This window comes from Oncorhynchus tshawytscha, linkage group LG11 (assembly GCF_018296145.1).
Source record: "Oncorhynchus tshawytscha isolate Ot180627B linkage group LG11, Otsh_v2.0, whole genome shotgun sequence".
NCBI lineage: Eukaryota > Metazoa > Chordata > Actinopteri > Salmoniformes > Salmonidae > Oncorhynchus > Oncorhynchus tshawytscha.
Genome location: NC_056439.1, coordinates 28,404,231 through 28,429,591, shown reverse-complemented (window position 1 = coordinate 28,429,591; position 25,361 = coordinate 28,404,231). Strand labels below are relative to the sequence as shown.

Genomic DNA, 25,361 nt, shown 5'->3' with positions numbered 1-25,361 from the left:
ACGTATATACTGTACTCTATATCATCGACTGCATCCTTATGTAATACATGTATCACTAGCCACTTTAACTATGCCACTTTGTTTACATACTCATCTCATATGTATATACTGTACTCAATACCATCTACTGTATCTTGCCTATGCTGCTCTGTACCATCACTCATTCATATATCCTTATGTACATATTCTTTATCCCCTTACACTGTGTATAAGACAGTAGTTTTGGAATTGTTAGTTAGATTACTTGTTGGTTATTACTGCATTGTCGGAACTAGAAGCACAAGCATTTCACTACACTCGCATTAACATCTGCTAACCATGTGTATGTGACAAATAAAATTTGATTTGATTTGATTTGACTACAGTCACGTGTAGACAATGACCTTGATGCTTAGTTGTCTGGCCTGTTGGTGATCTGCAACCGTCTCCTGCCCGCAGTGACAGCAGGTCCCACTGAAAACTACACAAGCAGCAGGAGATTAAGCCTAGCAATCCTCAGTTAAACTGCAGTAAACCTCACTTACCTCCTCCTATTCCTGACCAGGTCTAGTCAGGACAGGAGGACAGTTAACCCAATAACTGAGTCGTCAACTCTCCATTCTCCCTCTCCCTGAAAATACCCTTGTCGCTGTGTCACTTAGTGTTAGGGGTCAGTGTGACCAATCAGAATCAAAAGTACTTATCTTATCATTGTAATTTTTTTCCACAAGATGCTGACTTCGTGAGCTTAGTGTAACATGTTCAAAACTGATTTAGTTGCTATTTCAGCTTAGAAGTATCACATTATGTTGTAGATTTGTACTAGTAACTTTTCCTTGAACAGAAACTAAATTAGTCAAGGGAATTGTATGAATAACACTGTAAAAACTTCAGTAAGAGACTGATTATTTGACCCCGATCTGTCTTCAAGTCCTAGAGATTCCTGAAAAGAACAGATTAACCACTTTTCCATGCTGCCACCAGCCCAATTTGAGTTTTCAGAGACTTTGGGGTTGGGAGTAGACATCATTCTTGGGAAAATTAAGAATTTGGTCATTATTGACCCAATAGCACTTCTGGAAACATTGGCATTCCACTTTTAAGAGGCTGGTGTCGGTTCAAAGCCTCTCAAGCATCATGAAGACTACATATCTGCGGTTTTGTGAAATGGGTTCTCCAGATCAAAATGGGCCACAATCAAATTGGCATCTTCTCTTTTCATGACCATGAGTTGGTTTCCATTCAGACGTTCAGATTCACCGCCTGTCTAGCATATGGAGTCATTCTTTAAACTAGCGTTGAAACCCCAAGAACCTCACTGTTTTTCTCAATGGAATAAAAAAGTGGAAAAGAGGAAGGGGTGGAGGAATGAAGAAATGTCTGCAAGGGCAAACCAGACAAAACAATCTGCTATGCTCCAGTTGTGGCTCTTTTTATGTCCTTCATTGGTGGGAAGCCCTGCTGCCACCCCTACCCTTGCTTCTCATTTTGTTCTGGCGCATGATGCCCACCACCCCGAAGCACACATGGCTCCTGAGCAGGAAGTAGGCCTCAGCTCAGGGGCTACTTGGTTTACCACATATACAGTGCCCCATACTGTCAAAGTGGAATTGTATTTTTTACAAATTAATAAAAAATCTAAATCTGAAATGTCTTGAGTCAATAAGTATTCAACCCCTTTGGTATGCGAAGCCTAAATAAGTTAATCAGTAAAAATGTGCTTACGTCACATAATAAGTTGCATGGACTCATTGGGTGTGCAAAATCGTGTCTAACATGATTTTTGAATGACTAACTCATCTCTGTACTCCACACATACAATTATCTGTAAAGTCCCTCTTATTCGAGCAGCGAATTTCAAACACAGATTCAACCACAAAGACCAGGGAGGTTTTCCAATGCCTCGCAAAGAAGGGCACCTATTGGTAGATGGGTAAAAGGTAAAAGAAAAAAGCAGACATTGAATATCCTTTTGAGCATGGCAAAGTTATTAATTACACTTTGGATGGTGTATCAATACACCCAGTATCTACAAAGATACAGACGTCCTTCTTAACTCAGTTAACGGAGAGGAATTTCACCACGAGGCCAATGGTGACTAAAACAGTTACAGAGTTGAATGGCTGTGATAAGAAAAAACTGAGGACGGATCAACAATATTGTAGTTGCTCCACAATAGTAACCTAATTAACAGAGTGAAAAGAACATAATAAAAATATTCCAAAATATGTATTCTGTTTGCAACAATGCACCAAAGTAATACTGCAAAACATGTGGCAAAGCAATTAACTTTATGCCCTGAATACAAAGTGTTACGTTTGGGGCAAATCCAATACATTACTGAGTACCACTCTCCATATTTTCAAGCATAGTGGTGGCTGCATCATGCTATGGGTATACTTGTAATCGTTAAGGACTCGGGAGTTTTTCAGCATAAAAAAATTAACGGAATGGAGCTAAGCACAGACAAAATCCTAGAGGAAACCCTTGTTCAGTCTGCTTTCCACCAGATAATGGGAGATTAATTCACCTTTCAGTAGGATAATAACCTAAAACACAAGGCCAAATCTACGCTGGATTTGTTTACCAAGAAGACCGTGAATGTTCCTGAGTGGCCGAGTTACAGTTTTGACTTAAGTCTACTTGAAAATCTATGGCAATACCTGAAAATGGTTGTCTAGCAATTATCAACAACCAATTTGACAAAGCTAGAAAGAATTTTGAAAATAATGATTTTTTTTCTTCTCAACAATCCAGGTGTGGAAAGCTCTTAGAGACTTACCCAGAAAGACTCACAGCTGTAATTGCTGCCAAAGGTGCTTCTAAAAAGTATTGGCTCAGGGGTGTGAATACTTATGTAAATTAGGTATTTCTGTATTTAATTTTCAATACATTTGCAAAAAATGTCAAAAAAATGTATGTTTTCACTTTGCCATTATTGGATATTGTGTGTGGATGGGTTATAAAAAAATATATATTTAATCCATTTTGAATTCAGGCTGTAACACAACAAAATGTGGAATAAACAAGGGGTATGAATACTTTCTGAAGGCACTGTACATGTATCTGCTTGTTTAAAATGGCAGGGTCATGGGATACGGAGTGTGAAGCCGTAGCAACCCTGAGTTTAGGCAAAGGAATGTCCCCTCGTCTTATCTTCCTCACTCTTTATTTTTGTCTCTCCTTCTGGTTCTCTCTCGTTGTGTTTTCCCCTTCCTCTTGTAGCCTACTTTCCGTCTATCTCTCTCTTCCTGGTATATAGAGTCTCTGTTATCGCTTCAGTGGTTTGTCGTGGCCCAACCCTGTAGCTAGGCCTTACACAAAAGTGATGATTTAGCACAAGGACAGCCCACAAGATACACAGCTGTACAGTCAGGGCACATGGTGTTTGTGTGTGTATGTATGATTCTGTACATCTTGAACAGAACACATAATAGTTACCTCATTTACAGCAGGACACAGACACACACTGTTGCACCACATACTTTCAGATTCTTGCGGTATGATGGTATGAATTGCCATGGTATGATGGGACAAGCCTTACACAATATGTAATGCTTATTTTGTGCCTCAGCTACATGTACAGATTTCAAGAGGATATAGCCTTTGAATGTTAAAGTAGTTGTCCAGTGTTTCCAGATTTCTATGAAATATGACCTATAATTACAATACGAGTGAAATACTTTTTCTTCCAAAATATGGTAATTGAGTATGTTAAAAAGCAGCTTTTCTGTGTTGGAATGGTGTGGGCGTATCCCAATTAAAAATATTAACGCAAGTAGACCGCTGATTGGCCAGCTCAGCCAATAAGGCAGGATGACATCATTCTCTATGAGGAAATAAAGCATTTTTTAAACGGTCTGTTTAAAAAATAGAAGTTTGAAGTTGATTTCTTTGTGTTTATGCTTTGGCCACAAATATGAGTATAAGACTAGTCAACAACATTATTTGGGTATGCGATAACAGAATATGAGCTTTAAAAAGTGCAATTTTCAGTGGACAGAGTCTTTAACTTAATAACTTGTGAATGTTGGCCCAGTTTCACAAAATACATCCTCATCTCACATGAACAGTAAACCCAAACCAGTAGTTAAAGCACAAACAGTTGTTGTGCCTTGTGCTTTGAATAATTACGATGGCTTGAGTTCTGCACGCATGTTTAGGGTTGCGTTTGTCCATGACAAGGAGATCTCCTGTGAATCTCTGACGTAAACAGGTGGTCTTTTTGTCACATGCTGATACGGGGTCACAAAGCAAACGAACCCACATTTGCTTCTTTTTTCTCTCTCTTCTTGCTAAGTAGTAGATCTCTGTTAAACCAAAAAAGATTAGTCTGAGCTGTGAATGCTGTCACAACAACTATAGCATCAACTTATTGACTGTAATGGAAAAGAGGCATGCACTCTTTCACAAGTCTTAACTTAAGAGCCAGAGCAAGGCAACATGGATAGCCATTGTTAGGCTTTATTATGAAATTACTATATGTTATGAAGCATTGGCCTGGTTTGATCAGAGAATGTGTTAGAATCAAGACAGGTAAGATGAGATCTTATGAGGTGAGCCAATTAATGCAGTCTGACCTAATGACCATTTGGCAGTGATGAGGTGTGTTTGACAACCACTAAGTGTGCGCTGATACACAAGTGATCCTATCTTTGCACTCAAGAACCCTCTGCCCCATGTGTGTACATCACGCTCTGGTAACATAGTAGCTATGACACTACATCACTAGTGGCCAGTTAATTTAAGTTTGATTTATTTACCCAGCTGTGTCCTCCTGACAGTTAAAAAAAGTGAAAGCAGAAATATTACCCAAAGTGACTTACTTAAAATCTTAAAAGCTATGTGTTTTCTGTTTTACAATCTCTTCATTGTCCTCAGTTCCCATTATCCTGTGCCAAAGTAGTTTTATTTGTGACCAACAAAATTACCAACAATTATCTTCCCTGCATTAGTTGTAAAATGTGTTGGATAATCTCCCCTTTGCTAAATAATTTCCTCAGTTGCAGTGTGGTTAGGTACTTGCTTTTATAATTTCTTCTCTCTCTCTCTTTCGCTCACACACAAACAGATCTGGGTGGGTAGCTTGCGGCTGTAGGTCGTTTCCAATGCTCTGGTAAGTATTAAACAAAAAAAGGTATGAAAATAAACATGTTTCAGTCTCTCCAGTTCTACCTCAACACCAGAGAATGTTTAAAGAGAGAGAGTGATGTGTGGGTTGTGGTTCACACTGATTTCACTCAACCATAAAATCTTTGACCTAAAACTTCTTGGGATGTCTTTGTCTACCCAGATTTTCTACCCGGCAATTTTCCACAGTTTCAAGTTGTGATTGCTTACACAACCGGAAGAGCAGGAGTCATTGTGTGTACACACTCACATTGCATGAGTCAATGGGTGACGCAGGGAGGTGGTACTTAACCAACAGTGGTGGTGAGTAATGTTCCCTCAATTTTCCTGGCACTGAGCAAATTTCAGGTCTACCGAGTGCAAACATGAATGTTGTGAAAATGTTGTGCAACTTTCGGCATGCGATTACTGTGAACGCCACACAGTTTTAACAGAGGACAACATTTTAACATGGACATATCATTCAGCCCACAGTAGCAGCCAATGTGTGGTGTTCAATGCCTACAATACATTAGACTTTGAAAGAAAAACATGCAGGGCTTGACATTAACCTTTCAGACAAGGAGGGTGACTGAAAATGTTGTGTTTGATGCAAGAAACCACTTCACAAAATAAAACTCAATTCCATACCATTATTACAGAAAATCAGACAAATTATGCTACGCTCTACCTATTGGCTACTTAGTTCATTCAAGACAGTCTCAAAATACACTTCCCCTTTAAGACATTAAAAAAAACCTCTTTACCTGACTGGCTTTTCAAAGGTGGCTAGAAATGCACACATTTGGTATTCTTGTTGGAGGCAACCACTCCCCCATTGTTGACTAGAAAGTAGCTATAACTGGGCTAATAACTCACTAACAAGCAAAGAATATGAACAAATGTGCACACATGGCTACATGCAGCACTCACTTCATCTCAAAACAAGCACATCTACTTGTGACCACTCATACTGTAGCCTAAAACACAGTACAGTTCAAAGTGAACGGCACTGATCCATTATTGGCAATGGTTATTTCAAATAGGCTTACTGCAACTCTGGTTATGGTGCACATACGGGCCTGAGTCGTGCCTGTCAACGCAATAGAATCCTACTCCATGTATACTAAATCTTGCATAGTTTGTTTTGGTATATTACATTGGAATTTCAACCGGTGAAAGTGTCTTTGTCATGTTGTGTTGTTGTTGCCTGCATTGTTTACTGTTGAAGAATAAAGTTGAATTGAGCTTCCTTATTTCATGTTCCTCTTCAGCACTGTACTGTTTTGGATCATTCAACGTAACCAAACATGAAATAATTGCACAAACACACACATCCACGTATAAGCACAAGCACACCCACAGTCACACAAACATCCACAAAAGGTACACACACAGACCTCACACAGAAACACATTACAGCATGTGTACAAAGAATGTGCAAACCTATATACATTTTATTAGTACTGTAGGGGTTAGAACATGATCCTCCATAAAGACAACACAATCCTTTATTACGACTCAACGAGTATGCCTCTGGACAAACATCTGCTGTAGAAATTCAGCCCAGATTAAATTGATCCTGGTTCAGTTCTCTTTTTGGCGTGAAGTCTTTCCTTGCGTGACTTCATCCCAGAGACCACACACACCTCATCTTTTCGGTATTTCCTTCGCAGACACACGTCATTAACTTTTGTCTATGCCCACTATTTCCCAACCTTCCCATGATGAGCATGCATCGTCTCTGATTAAACCACTGCTGGCAAAATCCCAAAATATTTATTATGACAACCCCAACCCATCCTCCTGCTCCAAACAATCTCTGTAAAATTCCAGTTATTCATTTGGGAAGGTGTGTGGGGTGTGTGTGAGTGTGGAAGTGTGTCAGTTGGATGTTACAACTACTCATTCATTGGGAAAGGGAACGAAGATGATTGGAGGATGTTCACAAATTACCCCCAGTCACACAAAACATGAGAAGTGTTGTTTGGGGGTGGTGCTGCTACCTAAATTCCTTCCTTGAGGCATCTGGAGTGCACTGCTAGCTACTACTAAACCTGAAGCACCTAGCACATCCCATATGTTCTCTCATGAGTTCTCACTCATAACTGGCCCTTAAGCAGAGGAAAGGAGTCCCTTTTAGGGTATTGGCATCTAGGCCATGTCCTCCCACTACCATACTACCTCCCTCTTTCTCTGATGGTGGCAGCATCATGCTGTGGGGATGTTTTTCAGTGGCTGGGACTGGGAGACTAGTCAGGATTGAGGGAAAATGAACGGAGCAAAGTACAGAGAGATCCTTGGTAAAAACCAGCTCCAGAGTGCTTAGGGCCTCAGGCTGGGGCGAAGGTTCACTTTCCAACAGGACAACGAACCTAAGCACACAGCCAAGACAACGCATGAGTGGCTTTGGGACAAGTTTCTGTCTTTGAGTGGCCCAGTCAGAGCCCTGACTTGAACCTGATCAAACATCTCGAGAGACCAGAAAATAGCTGTGCAGCAACACTCGCCATCCAACCTGACAGAGCTTGAGAGGATCTGCAGAGAATGGGAGAAACTCCCCAAATACAGGTGTGCCAAGCTTGTAGCGCCATACTCAAGAAGACAAGGCTGTAATCGTTGCCAAAGGTGCTTCAAAGTACCGAGTGAAGGGTCTGAATACTTAAGTAAATGTCATATTCTTTTATGGGGTATTGTGTGTAGTAGATTGACGAGTGAAAAAAAGCAATTTAATTAATTTTATAATAAGGCAGTAACTTAACAAAATGTGGATACATTTAAGGTGTCTGAACACTTTCCGAATGCACTGTACTGTAGTGCCCCTGTGTTTTTAAGTGCGGATATCGACTCTGCCACTTCAGCATGCTTTTGTGGCACAGTCGATGGTCGGCTGGGCTTCGGGCCAGAAGGTTGAGTGTTCAAGCCACACTACCTGTCAGTTTCATTGCAATACATTCATTTGGAAAGTGCACTAATGCACATTTGCTCAATGATGAACAACAGCATGCTGCATGCATACTCAGATGTACAGAGCTGCATCACTGACTTGCCAGTCTTTGGCAGAACACAAACCTTAATAGCATCTGCAATGTACATATGCATATATGAAATGCACCGTGAGAAATACCCTCTGGCTTAAATCTTACTGTTTAAAAGAGTGGAAGGGAGCTGAAATCAAATTTTACTTATTTTGTTGTTCATCCTTGTTTAAACCAAGTTTGAATTTGCTTTCAGAATAAAACTTGGTTTAAAAAAGGATGAATCACAAAACCAGGTCACAGTGTAACAATCAGGTTGGATTTTGTGACACTTGACTGGATATATTTAACCTTTAGCAGTCCGTGCCACTCAGTCTGAGTTGATGATGAGTTGGCCTTTTCTGCCAATTCATAATTTATCCCTGCCCTGGTTGACAGTCACAATGCTTTCATCTTTGAGCCATCTCTCACTGGGCCTTTCAAGTCTGGGTCATCCAGCATTAGCTTTGCCATAAAGCATTGGTGTTTTTTTTCATGGGATATATTTTATCACTTGTTAACGGTTCATAAAGGTCGAGCTGTCTGGGTCCTCTAGCTGTGCTGGAGGGAGGAAGGCAGTAGCTGAGGTATGAGAGATGCCAAGACAGCAGTGAGATCATTCTCTCCATCCACACGCCATGTGGGAAAGTAGGGGAAAATTATCCGCATCAAAACATTCCGCTCCATCCATCGTTCTGGAAGAGGAGATGAGACAAAAGAGGGATCGGCGAGAGAGAGAAGGTGAGATTAAGAAAGGGAAAATGTTTGAAAGCTTCTCCTCTCTTGATTAATCAAGTGTTTTTAAAGTCTTGGAAGCCATTCACATGGTGCCAGCCTGATTCCGACCCAAGTTAAACTTGCGTAAATGGAACGTAGTTGCCTTTTTATGCACTTTTCTCGATGCATTTTCAGATCTTGAATTTAAGCATGAGTATAGCGTGCGTATTCTAGCCTGTCGCAAAAAAAACGAACTAAAAAGGTACACCATATTTAAAAAGATGGCTTAAGAGAAGGTTTTCAGTACATTTAAATGAATGAAAACTCCACAAGAAAACCTGTTGGCCAGCAAGTGGGAGGGTTTTCATTCGTTGAATGAAATGTATTCAGAGCTAGTAAGGTAGCCACACCTGCAGAGCGCGTTGAGACTGATTAAGGTAAGTCTCAATACCAAATACTGAGGAGAAGTGTGTAGGAAAGAAGTGCATAGGAAAGGCATACATTCCCGAGTCAGAATCGGACCCCATTGGGATTTGTACACACATGTACTTTATCAGCATAAGTAGGCTACACGGTTAATTATTTGGAGTCACAACGTTCCCACACAATGTCACTGCTAATATGTTACTAGGCCACAGGCTGAGTTTTACTGCAAGCCAAGAAAGCAACACCAGAGCGAGCACCCCTGTCATTTGAACACTGGATTGCTCATTAAACCAATTAAAATCTAAATATGCCCCAGAGGACCGGTCTTTAAAAGCACTGACAAAGATTGGTCAAGTGATGATGAAAAAACTACCCAGGTTCAAAAAGCAGTCTGAAGTAAAATGTTATTTTTCCTAGAATTCACATTCTCTCCCCTGATCCCTGCTCTTCACTCTACCCCATTTAAGGCCATGGACCATGGCCCCCTCCCTAACCCCACGTCAGAGCTCAGATGGTGACTTGTGTGTGTGATTGCTTCTCAGGGCGGCCCATTCAATCACACAGTGGAGGGGATTACTATGAAAGCAGCCCCAACTCGGCTTCTTTTGTCTGGGCTGCTGTGGCCTGCAGAAGCAGTGCACACTGGGTCAAACCTGGCCTTTGAGACAACCCAAATTCCCATTTTGGTTGCCTCAATGCAAAATGGAGAGCTCTTAATGACTGGTCTGAGTAAGTTACTGCTTGTCTTGTGCTGTGAATGAGCCATTGTGGTGGTAGTTCAAGATGAATACATACCATGATTTGGGGACTCAATCAATAAACTAATGATGGAATTGTGGTGAAACAATCTTTCATAAGTTTTTGGAAGCTCTTTTAAAAAGGTTTATTCAAGGAGCTACTGTCATCTTAGTTTACATAATAAAGCATTTGAGCTAGTACACATCTCAATTCATTGGAGCATGGGGAATTCAATGCAATGATCAGAGCTGATTGTAGACAGCCTAAACTGAAATGCATTCTATTGGTTACTCTGACGTTTTCCTTTCTTTGTCATTTCTTGGAAAAAGAGTGATGTGCTACAGGAAGTGCCAACTTACCCTGACCCACTTCTTGTGGCCTAGATCTGGCGTATCCATGGTGATGGTTTTGTCGAGCAAAAAAGAAGACCCTGTGAAAAAATCTACAAGCGTCACCAGCTGTCCAGACTTGACAGACTAACCATTCCCACATCAGTCGGTAGGTTTGCTGTCTTGAGGATAAGTTAGCAAATGACAAACACAACCAAAGTTCACTTTGTAGCATCCCAGTTGATGGCTTGAATGAGCCTCTTATGTAAGTATGATTGGTGGTGACACGCAGTCACTCTCTCACGGTCACTTTCTTTTCCTCTTTTCTTCCCAAACACAATGAGGAAAAAGTAGGCTGTGGCTATCAGCTATGTGACCCCTGAAAGTACACAGCAGTGCTTAACATACATAAATCATCTGCCAACTCCCCATGCACCACTACCCACCACACAACTGTGCCATGAAGAAAGAGTCCCCCGTTCCTGACTAACTTAAATGTGTCATTACTGTATGAAGACCACAAGCCTCAACCCCTCAGACACTCATAATCCCTCACTATTTCCGTATAGCAGGTCTCTCTAACCCTGTTCCTGGAGAGCCATATTCCTGTAGGTTTTCGCTACAACCCGATTCAGCTTCTCAAACCTGCTAATTATTACAATGCTAGATTAGGGTTGGGGCGAAAACCTACAGGACAGTAGCTCTCCAGGAGCAAGGTTGGAGAGCCCTGCCATATAGTCTCTGACTGCCCTCTATTTCGCTCAGTTTTACTACACACAACTTGTTGTATGGTGTAAGGCCTTCCTTTTGAATCATACCATTGAATCTTGAGATATGCTTGCATAACTTGGACATTTGAGTAAATGAACAGTTATCCTTTCTTTGTTTCACCTGTTGTTATTCATCCCACTCTGCAGCAACCAACAATGGAAAGTAGAATGAACAGCTTCAACTTTCTTCAGACATCCTATAATCTTTGGATTACATTTGTATGTAATACTCCACTCGCAATGATCTGGGCAAAGTCAAATGAGCATAACAATTGTAAGAGCGACTAGCCAGGTTAGAGAGGTAAGCACCAAACAGGCGGGAAGGAAGAGCAAGGGAGGCAGACAATGGCTAAAGCTGGGAATGAACTCAATATACTTTTAATTACTAAAAACAAATCAAAACTGTGGAGAAATGATAACGGACCTACATTCATACAGTTTATTTACTGTGGTCAGATTGCTAATAATCACCCAAATGAAAGCTAGACAGTCAGAGAGCATTGGCAATTCCAAAAACGATGGATAGAGGACAATTGTTGATGGCGGACCTCGTTGAAGACCGAATGCGGGGCAAAACTAGTTTGAGGTCCCAGGCAACAGTGTTTTAACGGAGTGGGTCGGGGGAATTGGACAGCACCTCCTGACATTTCAAAAGGGGCAGGATCAAAGGAGACAAGAGGGCCCAGCCATGTGTGAAAGGGCGATGGGTGGCCAAACGGAGAAAGGTGCTTCCAAGAATTGGGGATCCATGTTCCCAGGACTTTTCTTCTCTGTTTTCTCTTCCCATTTGTCTGGACTGGAGTGAAATGGTGGCAGTTTGATTTCCACAGAAAGTGTTGTTATACAAGGAAGTAAAAGAGGTTTGTGAAGCCTTTCAGTTGTTAGTCATGCAAGTGGACAGACATTCATTATTGGGTGCTAATCCTTATGTCAGTTGATTAAATCAATTATTTTACCCATACAACTGAGGCTTCACCTGTAATTCATTTAAAGATGCATGCATCTCTTCGGAGAATGGAATGAGTCAGTGACTCAGTGTGTCCAATTGTTGGACGTATTTTTGGATAGCTGCTTCCATCGACCATGAGGCTACTATCAGAACATAACACAGACCAGGGAGATACGTTTGGTAGAAAGGGTTTATGGGCTAGGCACAGTGCATAATACAGATATGGTTTTGTCTGCACTAGAGAACAATGAAGATTGTGAAGTGACAAAAACACGGTGAAGGTCAGGAGCCTTTCACAGACATACGAATGCAAACAGATCAAACTGCATACACCACACAATCACACCATTTTGCACCCAACAGATATTACACATTGTATCCTTTCATAGCAGCTCCACCAACATAACAGAGTTATAGGGCAGGTCACAATCGGTCAGGTCACTTTTGTATCACAACCTCTTGATTCTCAGACGGTAAAAAAGTTTCATTTTATTATAAATTAGGTTGGGAAATGGCTGTAAGAAAAGACGTTACTCTTTTGACTTTGGGCTACTTAATCTCAGTATTTTCCCTGAGAGTAGTTCAGTTACCACTGCCTCTACCTCAGTAGTGCCCCCTTCCTCTACTCCCTCCTCTGCCTCTAAATCCGCCTCTACTTCCACCCCTCCCTCTAAATCCACCTCTACCTCTACCTCTGCCTCTCTCACTCGACAGGTGTCCAGCGGACCTCCTCAGCTTCTTCCTCTCCTCGTGGTGTTCACGCTCCGCCTGCTGCTGCCGCTGTTGCTGCTCCGACTGAAGGAGATAATTGAGAAAGGAGAGGCAGAGAGCGAAAGGAGAAATATATACTTTTAATTAGAGTCTGATTTAAGTTGCAATATATAACTGTTTGGGCAACCTGATCCAATTCACATATAAATGTGTGTTATAGATCTGTCATTCTCATTGAAAGCAAGTCTAAGAAGCGGTAGATCTGTTCTATGTGCGCTATTTCTATGCTTCCCGATCTTAAGTTTTGTTTTTGCATCTTTTACTTTCAGGTTTATACACTTTCAAACAGCTGAAAATGCAATATTTCTGGTTATGGAAAATATATTTCACAGCGGTTTAGATACAGAGCTGCCAACTCTAACGCATTGGCCATGAGACACTCAGTTGACCCACTTCTCACGCATTGAAAAGTACTTATTTCATTTTTCAACTGTGCTCCAAATCGTTTTGAAGCATCTGCGCCTGAAATTTAACATCACAAGTGAAATCTATATCATTGTTTGGATGCATGGTATAAAGAAACGCCCCTCAAGATTAGAGCGGAGGTGAATGGAGAGAGAGAACAGTCTCCCCTGAGCACTTTGAGATATCAGCTGATGTACGAAGGGCTATATAAATAAATTTGATTTGATTTTGATTTGATTATAAAACTGTAAAAAGAGAAGCACGGTAGCACGCTTTTGTTTGCTGTTACTCCCGTCCCCATTTCAGAATGCAGCCTTGACAGCATGTACTAAAGTCAATTTAATCCACACTTGCATTAGTCCCCTTGTTTGGTGATTGGAATTTAGGCTGTGACAATGACAAGGCAGCATACAGACCTACAGTATGTTTTAGCAGGGAAGTTTGGTAGGGTGACCTGATTTGGAACTTTTAAAGTAATTTTGAACCCAAAAGGAAAACTTAATTCTATATATACAAATAATTTGGGTAGAGTGTAGGGGCAGATTTATGTAATCTTGTCTTCAGTAGATTTTATTAGCTATTTATTTAATTTAGTCTGATCAGTAAAACAATTGTCATTCTTAACGATGGGCTAAAATATAGGGTAAATACTGTGCTTCATCAAGAACACTGCTGTTATTGCCCACACTTATTTTATTATTTTACTTCTTCACAATTCTGCCACTGTAAACACATTTTGATCTGATATGCCTACTTCTGTGTTTGAAAATGAATTATATGAGGCTATGTAGTTTTTTGCAGCTATTTACAGACCGTTTTGAATAAGTCATACAAATAAGCATTGGATATTAAATGCTTTTTAAATGACATTTTAGTATTGTGCACATGCTAGGCAGAGATGGTAGGGGGACTCAACTCATAAACACATATTTTGTCTATGGAGAGTAAGATGATGGCAAGAACCTTCAACTAGTAGGCATAAACCACCTGAATATTGATATTCATTACATTTTTCTTTAAGGTTCGGCGATTTTAAGAAATGCATTTTCAAACACCCAGCACTTGTGAAACATAGATCGGGGATGGCCAACCCACCTGGAGAGCAGGCAGGATTTTCTTTCAGTCCTATTTTAAAGAGAGAGCTCACCCAAATTTCAAAACATAAAATGTTTGTGTCCTTACCTTGAAAGCAGTCTATGGACAAACAGACTGCAATCTATAATTTGGTTATCCACTGCCATCAACCATTAATATTAATAGTGGTAACAATCCCCGGTAGGTGTCGTATACAACTTTACACCCGAGAACAGGGGTCAATCCCGGTTTCCAACCTTCCCACTGTTTCTAGCATTTGCCTGTCTCCCAATCTCATTTTCATTACTGAATAAAGTGTCAAACCACCTAAAAAAACGTTACAGCTACTATTAGCATACTTTACATTTCATCCCCCAAAATCTCAAAGTAACAAATTCGTCAAATTTTGAGTGTTCATTTAATGTTCAATGCATCCTGAATACACCTAATTTTCCACCCTGGTCATAGGCCTAAGCCATGTCAAAATACACAGAATTGCAGGAAATTAGCTTTAAAACAGTATAATCTTCCTGGGATAGGAACCCCAATCCCCTGTTTAGAGATTGTGCCAGGGGCAAATCTAACTCCAAGATATCTTCAAAAGTTGGCCGACCTGTAGATGGTACAATGATTCTCAATGTTTTGTCACAAACTGAAATTAGGCGAACTATTACAATTTTAGCAACCAAGAAATGGCGGAGCGATTTCTGCATAGTGCATCTTTAAGCGATCTTCTGCAAAACAATTATAGCTTTCTCTTAACAGACCTGTAATCAACATTGACCCCCAGCTCATGCTGTAGTACAGGGGTTTTACCCAGTAGACAGACTTAGTCTCTCTGCATGTGAGGGACCCTTGGCCAAACTTAGCTTGTAAGGGAGTTGCAGCGATAGGACAAGACTAACTACCAATTGGGTATCACGAAATTGAGGAGAAAAACAAAATGATAAATGGAAGAGGCAAGTGGAAAGGGGGAAAAAAAGAGAAAAAAAAGGATTTTGTTCATCAGCCCTGCATTAAAGACCAGAATTGGTTAAAGAAAATTGTGTTTCATTTAAGGACCAAAAATTGGTTCGCTGTGCCATATAGATTGCAAAATAGTTGGGAAGAGATTTGATGTACTAATTCTATGGCACACGGTCTACGAACTGATAAGCAAAACAACGACAAACTGTTTGTTACTGAATTCGAGGATCAGCAGAAATCCAGATCCGTAGTTTGAAAATACATTTGTTGTCCCTTTCAGTGGCTTATTATGTAATGGTGTCATCATGACTTACCTTCTTGAGGGTGAAGGTGAGCTGTTTGCTGCCAACAGCTGTGTCAGCCACGTTTACTGTTCCAGAACGTTCCTCCAGCTTCAGACGCTCCTCCAGTGATGCTCTAGTAGACACATAACATGTCAATACGGGACACATGGACAGGTCTATCACCAGCATACACACACTACAATAGTGATGAAATGCAGTACCTATAAAGGGGAGAAAAGAGTACTTAAATATCCTACTCAAGTAAAAGTACTTTAATGTTACTTTAATTACATTTTTCACTAATTTAAAAAGTACTCAGAGTAAAAGCAATGGAGTTACTTTTCAAATAAAAACACTAACAAATTATAATTTAAAAAAGGCAATTGAGACAACCATTAAAAAAAATAAATGCTGCAGTGAATTCATTGTCTGTTTTAAGTGTTGGGAGTAGGGTGCACTACAAAAACTTAAATAATTCCTTTTAATTGAGTTTGAAGCACAAGTAGAGGGTGTGCTACATAATGTGAAGAAAACCTTGGGACACCCTTCCTGTATTTGGAGCCTTCCTATATTTGACCTGTGTCCTCATTTTTCTTGCTACGTGCTGCATGTGTCCACCTGTCAAGACAGTGATGGATGTGACAGACTCTCAGGCCAGGCCACACATTTCTGTCTGCTGTAGAGAGCTCAGTACAGTCAGGCACCTTAGACACAGTCACACAGGCCCACACGTTTCCCTGCTAATCATTGTACTGGCAAAATAAATACTTATAAACTAGGGCTACACAATGAATCAAATTCACATCAAAATCGCAATAGAGGCATGTGCAATATCCAGATCGCAAGAGATCCATGTAGATGCAATATTTTGAAACATCTCAGCCGCGTGTAACATCCGTTTTCATAGTTCCTCCTCCTCGCTGTTAGATCAAATCAAATATTATTTGTCAGTCACATGTACCAAATACAACAGGTGTAGTAGACTTTACCGTGAAATGCTTACTTACAAGCCCTTAACCAACAATGCAGAGGAAGATAATATTTTCTAACTAATGTAAAATAAAATTTAAAAAAGTAACAATATAACGACAATGACGCTATATACACAGGGGGTACGGGTTAGTTTAGGTAATTGAGGTCATATGTACACTGAACAAAACTATACAACTAAGATTTGGTCCCATGTTTCATGAGCTGAAATTTAAAAAAATAGCAAAAATGTTCTACATGCACAAAAAGCTTATTTGTGCACAAATTTGTTTACATCCCTGTCAGTGAGCATTTCTCAGTAACCAAGACAGGTGTGGCATAAGAAGGTGATTAAACAGCATGATCATTAGACAGATGCATCTTGTGCTGGGGACAATAAAAGGCCACTTTAAAATGTACAGTTGTGTCACACAACACAATGCCACTGATATTACCCCAGTCTTCCACCAAGGCACCTGCAAGTTCTGGGACATTTCTGAGGGGAATGGCCCTAGGCCTCACCCCCCCGTCCAACAGGTCCCAGATGTGCTCAATGGGATTGAGATCCGGGCTCTTCGCTGGCCATGGCAGAACTGACATTCCTGTCTTGCAGGAAATCACACACAGAACGAGCAGTATGGCTGGTGGCATTGTCATGCTGGAGGGTCATGTCAGGATGAGCCTGCAGAAAGGGTACCACATGAGGAAGGAAGACGTCTTCACTGTAAGGCACAGCGTTGAGATTGCCTGCAATGACAACAAGCTCAGGCCGATGATGCTGTGACACACCACCCCAGACCATGAAGGACCCTCCACCTCCAAATCGATCCCGCTCCAGAGTACCGGCCTCGGTGTAACGCTCATTCCTTCGCCGATAAATGCAAATCCAACCACGACCGCGACTCGTCAGTGAAGAGCACTTTTTGCCAGTCCTGTCTGGTCCAGCGACGGTGGGTTTGTGCCCATAGGCAACGTTGTTTCCGGTGATGTCTGGTGAGGACCTGCCTTACAACAGGCCTACAGGCCCTCAGTCCAGCCTCTCTCAGCCTATTGCCGACAGTCTGAGCACTGATGGAGGGATTGTGCATTCCTGGTGTAACTCGGGCAGTTGTTGTTGCAATCCTGTACCTGTCCCGTGGGTGTGATATTTGGATGTACCGATCCTGTGCAGGTGTTGTTACACGTGGTCTGCCAATGCGAAGATGATAAGCTGTCCGTCCTGTCTCCCTGTGGCACTGTCTTAGGTGTCTCACAGTACGGACATTTCAATTGATTGCCCTGGCCTCATCTGCAGTTCTCATGCCTCCTTGCAGCGTGCCTAAGGCACATTCACACAGATGAGCAGGGACCCTGGGCAGCTTTCTTTTGGTGTTTTTCAGAGTCAGTAGAAAGGCCTCTTTAGTGTCCTAAGTTTACATAACTGTGACCGTAATTGCCTACAGTCTGTAAGCTGTTAGTGTCTTAACAACCGTTCTACAGGTGCATGTTCATTAATTGTTTATGTTTCATTGAACAAGCATCGGAAACAGTGTTTAAACCCTTTACAATGAAGATCTGTGAAGTTATTTTATTTTTTACAACTTATTTTTGAAAGACAGGGTCCTGAAAAAGGGATGTTTCTTTTTTTGCTGAGTTTATATCCCACGTCAAATCATAAATCTCAATATTTGTTAAAAAACATATTTGTTTCCAATATCGTGCAGCCCTATTATATACTCTATGTGCCATGTCCATGTGAGGGGTGATTTATTTCTGTTGAATGACAGTAACAATGGAAAAATCCATAGCATTTGATGAAATCGCTTCAAAATATTATGGTTCAGAGGTTGTTCGTAGAGACTAGAGAACATCACCAGAAGCTCACTTGGGAGAAAAAAAAACTGTACTCACTTCTGCAATTTCTGTTTGCGCGCCACGTCCCCGAAGCTGCGGAACTCCTCACCAGCCTTGATCTGGAAGAAGCGGGGCTGCTGACCCTGTTTCCTGCCCTGGGCATGGTTCTGGGTGGAGTCCTGGTCCAGCAGGGTGGTGTTGCGGTCCTGCTGTTTCCTCTCCTGCCGCCTGCGGTCCCTCCCCTCCTCATATATGAGGCGCCGCTGCTCCCTGACCTCATCCACCCAGCTTTTATCATCATCAGAACTCTCGTCTGAGCTGCCACGCCCCTCTGGTTCCTCCTCTTCCTGGTTTGCCTCCGCCTGCAGAGGAAGAAGAGGTGGGGGGTGGCATTGTAGAATTAGAAAGGGTAGAAAGGTTGTTCATACTGAAAGTCATATTCCATAGTGGGTGTCAAACTTCAGTAGGGGTAGTACGCTAGCTATCTAGCAACGTTACATTTTCGGCGTCTGTGGCCTGCTTGGCTAGCAGCCGCAGCTTCTTCCTCCGCTTCTGGCCCACTTTGGACACAATGGGGTTGAGCAGGCGGAACTCCTCACTCTGCTCCTCCACCTGGTAGTCTGGGTTCTCAAACATCACCTGGAAACGCTCGTCACTAAGGATGCTGGGTAGAGCCTGGCAGTGGGGCAGAGAGAGGGAGAGAAAGGATTTGATTGACAGCTTAGGCAGCTGACATTCGCTAGATGAGTATATTTCAGATATACATACCAGTTTCCTCTAGATTACCTTAGAACCAAAACTATATAAACCCAGCCTACAGCTCGGACGTCTTCATCAATTGTAGACCAGACCAGTAGTATGTGAACTGTGTGTGCAGGTACATGTGCTCCTACCTTGCCCTTCTTCTTCCTGGCAGACAGTTCTGCCTCGTCGTCTCCCTCCTCCATCAGCTTGAGAGCCAGCTCCTTGTTCACCTTGGGCAGCTTCTGTCTCAGCAACATAGAACATTCATACAACAAACAATATATTATCTATACAGTTGAAGTTTACATACACCTTAGCCAAATACATTTAAACTCAGTTTTCCACAATTCCAGACATTTAATCCAAGTATAAATGTCCTGTCTTTGGTCAGTTAGGATCACCACTATTTTAAGAATGTGAAATGTCAGAATAATAGTAAAGAGAATGAATTATATCAACTTGTATTTCTTTCATCACATTCCCAGTGGGTCAGAAGTTTACATACACTCAATTAGCATTTGGTAGCATTGCCTTTAAATTGTTTAACTTGGGTCAAACGTTTCTTGTAGCCTTCCACAAGCTTCCCACAATAAGTTGGGTGAATTTTCTCCCATTCCTCCTGACAGTGCTGGTGTAACCGAGTCAGGTTTGTAGGTCTCCTTGCTCGCACACGCCTTTTCAGTTCTGCCCCCAAATGTTCTATAGGATTGAGGTCAGGGCTTTGTGATGGCCACTCCAGTACCTTGACTTTGTTGTCCTTAAGCCATTTTGCCACAACTTTGGAAGTATGCTTGGGGTCATTGTCCATTTGGAAGACCCATTTGCGACCAAGCTTTGATGTCTTGAGATGTTGCTTCAATATATCCACATCATTTTCTTTCCTCATGATGCCATCTATTTTGTGAAGTGCACCAGTCCCTCCTCCTGCAGCAAAGCACCCCCACAACATGCTGCCGCCACCCCCGTGCTTCACAGTTGGGATGGTGTTCTTCGGCTTGCAAGCCTCCCCCTTTTTCCTCCAAACATAATGATGGTCATTATGGCCAAACAGTCCTATTTTTGTTTCATCAAACCAGAGGACATTTCTCCAAAAAGTACGATCTTTGTCCCCATGTGCAGTTGCAAACCGTAGTCTGGCTTTTTTATGGCGGTTTTGGAGCAGTGGCTTCTTCTTTGCCGAGTGGCCTTTCAGGTTATGTCGATATAGGACTCGTTTTACTGTGGATATAGATACTTTTGTACCTGTTTCCTCCAGCATCTTCACAATGTCCTTTGCTGTTGTTCTGGGATTGATTTGCACTTTTCGCACCAAAGTACGTTCATCTCTAGGAGACAGAACGCGTCTCCTTCCTGAGCGGTATGATGGCTGCGTGGTCCCATGGTGTTTATACTTGCGTACTATTGGTGTGCGGGGACAAAATACATTTATGCACGATGGCGCATGCGCGCAGCCGGTTTGGGTTCCGTGTTAGTGTAACTTCTGTCCCACTGGAATTGTGAATTATAAGTGAAATAATCTGTCTGTAAACAATTATTGGAAAAATTACTTGTGTCATGCACAAAGTAGATGTCCTAACCGACTTGCCAAAACTATAGTTTGTTAACAAGACATTTGTGGAGTGGTTGAAAAATTAGTTTTAATGACTCCAACCTAAGTGTATGTAAACGTCCGACTTCAACTGTATATACTTCTTAGAAAACATCATTTGTCACCATATCCAGTCTGTCTGAATGTATGTTTTTAACAGTCAGACAGAGTACGATATCCCACCTTGATTTGTACTCTCTGGGCCCTGGACTCTTCTATCTTCTGGCGAATCTTGTCCTTGCGGTACTCCTCATAGGCAAACGGATTGGCCATGGTCTTCACCTGGACAAATCACACAAAATGTATTTAAAACACATAACTCTGTAACATCAACAATCAACTAAGAATATGCACAACTGCACAACCTACCTTGTGGTACAGTCTGATGTCCATGAAGAAGCCGTGCATGTATGCCCGCAGGAGAGAAGATCCCACCAGGTGAGACAGACCTATGGTTGAACACAACATTATATGTACATGAAATGTACATATTTGCATAATATGAGTAAACAGCTACATTATACATTTGTATAATGATTGTTGATTTATACACTGCTCAAAAAAATAAAGGGAACACTTAAACAACACAATGTAACTCTAAGTCAATCACACTTCTGTGAATTCAAACTGTCCACTTAGGAAGCAACACTTATTGACAATAAATTCCACATGCTGTTGTGCAAATGGAATAGATAACAGGTGGAAATTATAGGCAATTAGCAAGACACCCCCAATAAAGGAGTGGTTCTACAGGTGGTGACCAAAGACCACTTCTCAGTTCCTATGCTTCCTGGCTGATGTTTTGGTCACTTTTGAATGCTGGCGGTGCTTTCACTCTAGTGGTAGCATGAGACGGGAGTCTACAACCCACACAAGTGGCTCAGGTAGTGCAGCTCATCCAGGATGGCACATCAATGCAAGATGTGGCAAGAAGGTTTGCTGTGTCTGTCATCGTAGTGTCCAGAGCATGGAGGCGCTACCAGGAGACAGGCCAGTACATCAGGAGACGTGGAGGAGGCCGTAGGAGGGCAACAACCCAGCAGCAGGACCGCTACCTCCGCCTTTGTGTAAGGAGGAGCAGGAGCACTGCCAGAGCCCTGCAAAATGACCTCCAGCAGGCCACAAATGTGCATGTGTCTGCTCAAACGGTCAGAAACAGACTCCATGAGGGTGGTATGAGGGCCTGACGTCCACAGGTGGGGGTTGTGCTTACAGCCCAACACCGTGCAGGAAATTCACCACTGGCGCCCTGTGCTCTTCACACCTGTGCTCTTCACTCTTCTCAGTGTGAACCTGAAAGCAGGTTCACACTGAGCACGTGACAGAGTCTGGAGCCGCCGTGGAGAACGTTCTGCTGCCTGCAACATCCTCCAGCATGACCGGTTTGGCGGTGGGTCAGTCATGGTGTGGGGCGGCATTTCTTTGGGGGGCCGCACAGCCCTCCATGTGCTCGCCAGAGGTAGCCTGACTGCCATTAGGTACCGAGATGAGATCCTCAGACCCCTTTGAGACCATATGCTGGTGCGGTTGGCCCTGGGTTCCTCCTAATGCAAGACAATGCTAGACCTCATGTGGCTGGAGTGTGTCAGCAGTTCCTGCAAGAGGAAGGCGTTGATGCTATGGACTGGCCCGCCCGTTCCCCAGACCTGTATCCAATTGAGCACATCTGGGACATCATGTCTCGCTCCATCCACCAACGCCACGTTGCACCACAAACTGTCCAGGAGTTGGCAGATGCTTTAGTCCTGGTCTGGAAGGAGATCCCCCAGGAGACCATCCGCCACCTCATCAGGAGCATGCCCAGGCATTGTAAGGTCATACAGGCACGTGGAGGCCACACACACTACTGAGCCTCATTTTGACTTGTTTTAAGGACTACATCAAAGTTGGATCAGCCTGTAGTGTGGTTTTCCACTGGCTAGTGATAAATATATCACTAGCCACTTTAAACAATGCTACCTTATATAATGTTTACATACCCTACATTATTCATCTCATATGCATACGTATATACTGTACTCTATATCATCGACTGCATCCTTATGTAATACATGTATCACTAGCCACTTTAACTATGCCACTTTGTTTACATACTCATCTCATATGTATATACTGTACTCGATATCAGCTACTGTATCTTGCCTATGCTGCTCTGTATCACTCATTCATATATCCTTATGTACATATTCTTTATCCCCTTACACTGTGTATAAGACAGTAGTTTTGGAATTGTTAGTTAGATTACTTGTTGGTTATTACTGCATTGTCGGAACTAGAAGCACAAGCATTTCGCTACACTCACATTAACATCTGCTAACCATGTGTATGTGACAAATAAAATTTGATTTGATTTGATTTAATTTTGACTGTGACTCCAAATTCAGACCTCCATGGGTTGATAAATTTGATTTCCATTGACCATTTTTGTGTGATGTTGTCAGCACATTCAACTACATAAAGAAAAAAGTATTTAATAAGAACATGTCATTCATTCAGATCTAGAATGTGTTATTTTAGTGTTCTCTTTATTTTTTGGAGCAGTGTATATTTTATTTACAGTGTCTCTATATTCAACCTCCCTGAGGCAGGCTACATGTCACCTGAAACATAAAATATTGGTGCTCTTCCAAATTGGTGACGTGTATTGCCAAGCCCAGTAAGGAGTATTAATTAAAGAGATAGTTCACCCAAACGACTAAATTACACATTGGTTTTCTTACCCTGTAAGCCAGGGATGTCAAACTCATTCCATGGAGGGCCTAGTGTCTACAGGTTCTTGTTTTTTCCTTTCAATTAAGTCTTAGACAACCAGGTGTGGGGAGTTCCTTTGTTATAATTTCCCTGGCACCGTTTCCAAATGCTAACATTTTAGCAGTTGTGGCAAAAGCCCCATTCAAGTCATGGTACCGATATTAGTATTTTTCACGCATCATGTCCAAATCATCTGAAAGTATTTAAAATTGATTGTGAAGCTCAACGACATCACTTATAGATGACTTGAACATGATGCGCGTAAAATGCTAATATCGGTACCATGACATGAATGGGATTTATGACCAGGAACAGTGCCAGGGAAACTAAACCAAAGCATAGATTGCTGTCATACCTTGTCCATAGACCGCTTCCAACAGTGGTATTCAACCTTTTCAGTGGGGACACAATTTTTTTTCGCCAGAAATTGTGCCAACCCCACCACAAATCTAATGTTGTAAATGTTAATTTTCACATCAACAAATAACCTTCAATTCAGTACATATTCATCTCTTATCAAAATTAAGAGAAACAATAAATACATTTACTTAATGAAATTGTATTTTGCAAATGTATCTTTTTTCAAAACTTTTGTATATTGTCACATAAAATAATCTGTACGGTTAATTTTTGGTTCCCCAGCCCCCCAAAAATATAGTTTTATTTAAATTTGGTGGCCCCACCGTACCTGATTTTGAATACCACTGGCTTAAAGGGTAAGGAAACTAATGTAATTTGGGTGAACTATCCCTTTAACTTTGAGAAGCAGCCTACTGGAATGTGCTGTAAGAAAATGGCACAAGACTACAGATATCTGCAGACATCTGCTTCTTTCAACAGGCTGGTTGTTCCCATTTAAACTGACACGTTCAGGACAGTAGGGAACATAGGGTAGGCATATACTTAGCAGTGGGTTTTACAATCATTAAGCTTTTACTTCATATTACAGACTTTAATAATCAAGTGTATGCTAAAGAAAAACTTTTGTTAACAGGACTGTAATGAAAGCTTGTTTAATTTTGTGCTAGATTCGGCTAACTTGGCCTTTTCAGCTATTTGGCAAGACACCTTTTGAGAGCATTTAGATCAAGTTTTGTAACATCCGTCTCCACCCACAATTCTTTAAGCTCTGAATGAAGTTGAGTTAGTGACTGCCATGAGGCTTTTTAGTCTCTGCTTAGTTTCATTCCAGAAGGCCACTTTAATTCAGGAATGTGTGGGAGTTGAGGCACGCAAGGACCAGGGTTGGCTAGGTTACTTTGTAAGTGTAATCCGTTACAGTTAGTAGGTACCTGTCCAAAATTGTAATCAGTAACGTAACTTTTGGATTACCCAAACTCAGTAAGGTTATCCGATTAATTTCCGTTACTTTTGGATTACTTTCATTTTAAGAGGCATTAGAAGACAAAAAGCATCCATCAAACGCATTTGGTGTGTCATCATAGTGCTCTTTGACTTGTGGTCAGACTTGCTCATGTGGAACAAACTTAATCTTGTGCCCATTTTCAATGCTGAATTGAATGTCACTGAGAAAGAATTTAAAAGTAATCCAAGAAGTAATAATAAATATTTCAAAAGTGTTTGTAATCTAATTACAATATTTTTGCTGGTAACGGAACGTATTTAATTTAACTAGTCAAGTCAGTTAAGAACTCTTATTTACAATGACCGCCTACACTGGCCAGATTACAGTTAGCTGTTTTGTAATCAGATTACATGTAATCAGTTACTCCCCAACCCTGGCAAGGACTGTGTGCGTGTGTGTGGTAAAAAGATGGAACCCCCCTTTCCCCAGAAATCTCACTATCCGTCTGGCAGCCTGTCTGTTACATAACAAGGACATTTCACAGCTGCAGTGAACTGAACTCCCCTTCCCCCCTAATCTACTCCACCCCTCCCTCCTGCCCTCTCTCACCCTCCCCCTCCCACTCTATCACCCTCC

The 25,361-nt window shown here is 41.6% G+C and overlaps 1 protein-coding gene across 1 annotated transcript in view; it reads right to left on the bottom strand.

Moving 5' to 3' along the window:
- Nucleotides 1–12,206: 12,206 nt before the first annotated feature.
- The window catches only part of LOC112261647 (nucleolar protein 10), a 40,050-nt gene continuing 26,895 nt past the window's right edge, over nucleotides 12,207–25,361 (bottom strand). The window contains exons 15-21 of the mRNA XM_024437135.2: nucleotides 21,038–21,117; nucleotides 20,852–20,950; nucleotides 19,230–19,322; nucleotides 18,835–19,011; nucleotides 18,394–18,698; nucleotides 15,565–15,667; nucleotides 12,207–12,829 (exon numbers count right to left, since the gene is read on the bottom strand). Coding sequence (XP_024292903.1) covers nucleotides 12,638–12,829; nucleotides 15,565–15,667; nucleotides 18,394–18,698; nucleotides 18,835–19,011; nucleotides 19,230–19,322; nucleotides 20,852–20,950; nucleotides 21,038–21,117 — 1,049 coding nt within the window. The 3' untranslated portion in view covers nucleotides 12,207–12,637. The remainder of the gene's footprint in view (nucleotides 12,830–15,564; nucleotides 15,668–18,393; nucleotides 18,699–18,834; nucleotides 19,012–19,229; nucleotides 19,323–20,851; nucleotides 20,951–21,037; nucleotides 21,118–25,361) is intronic.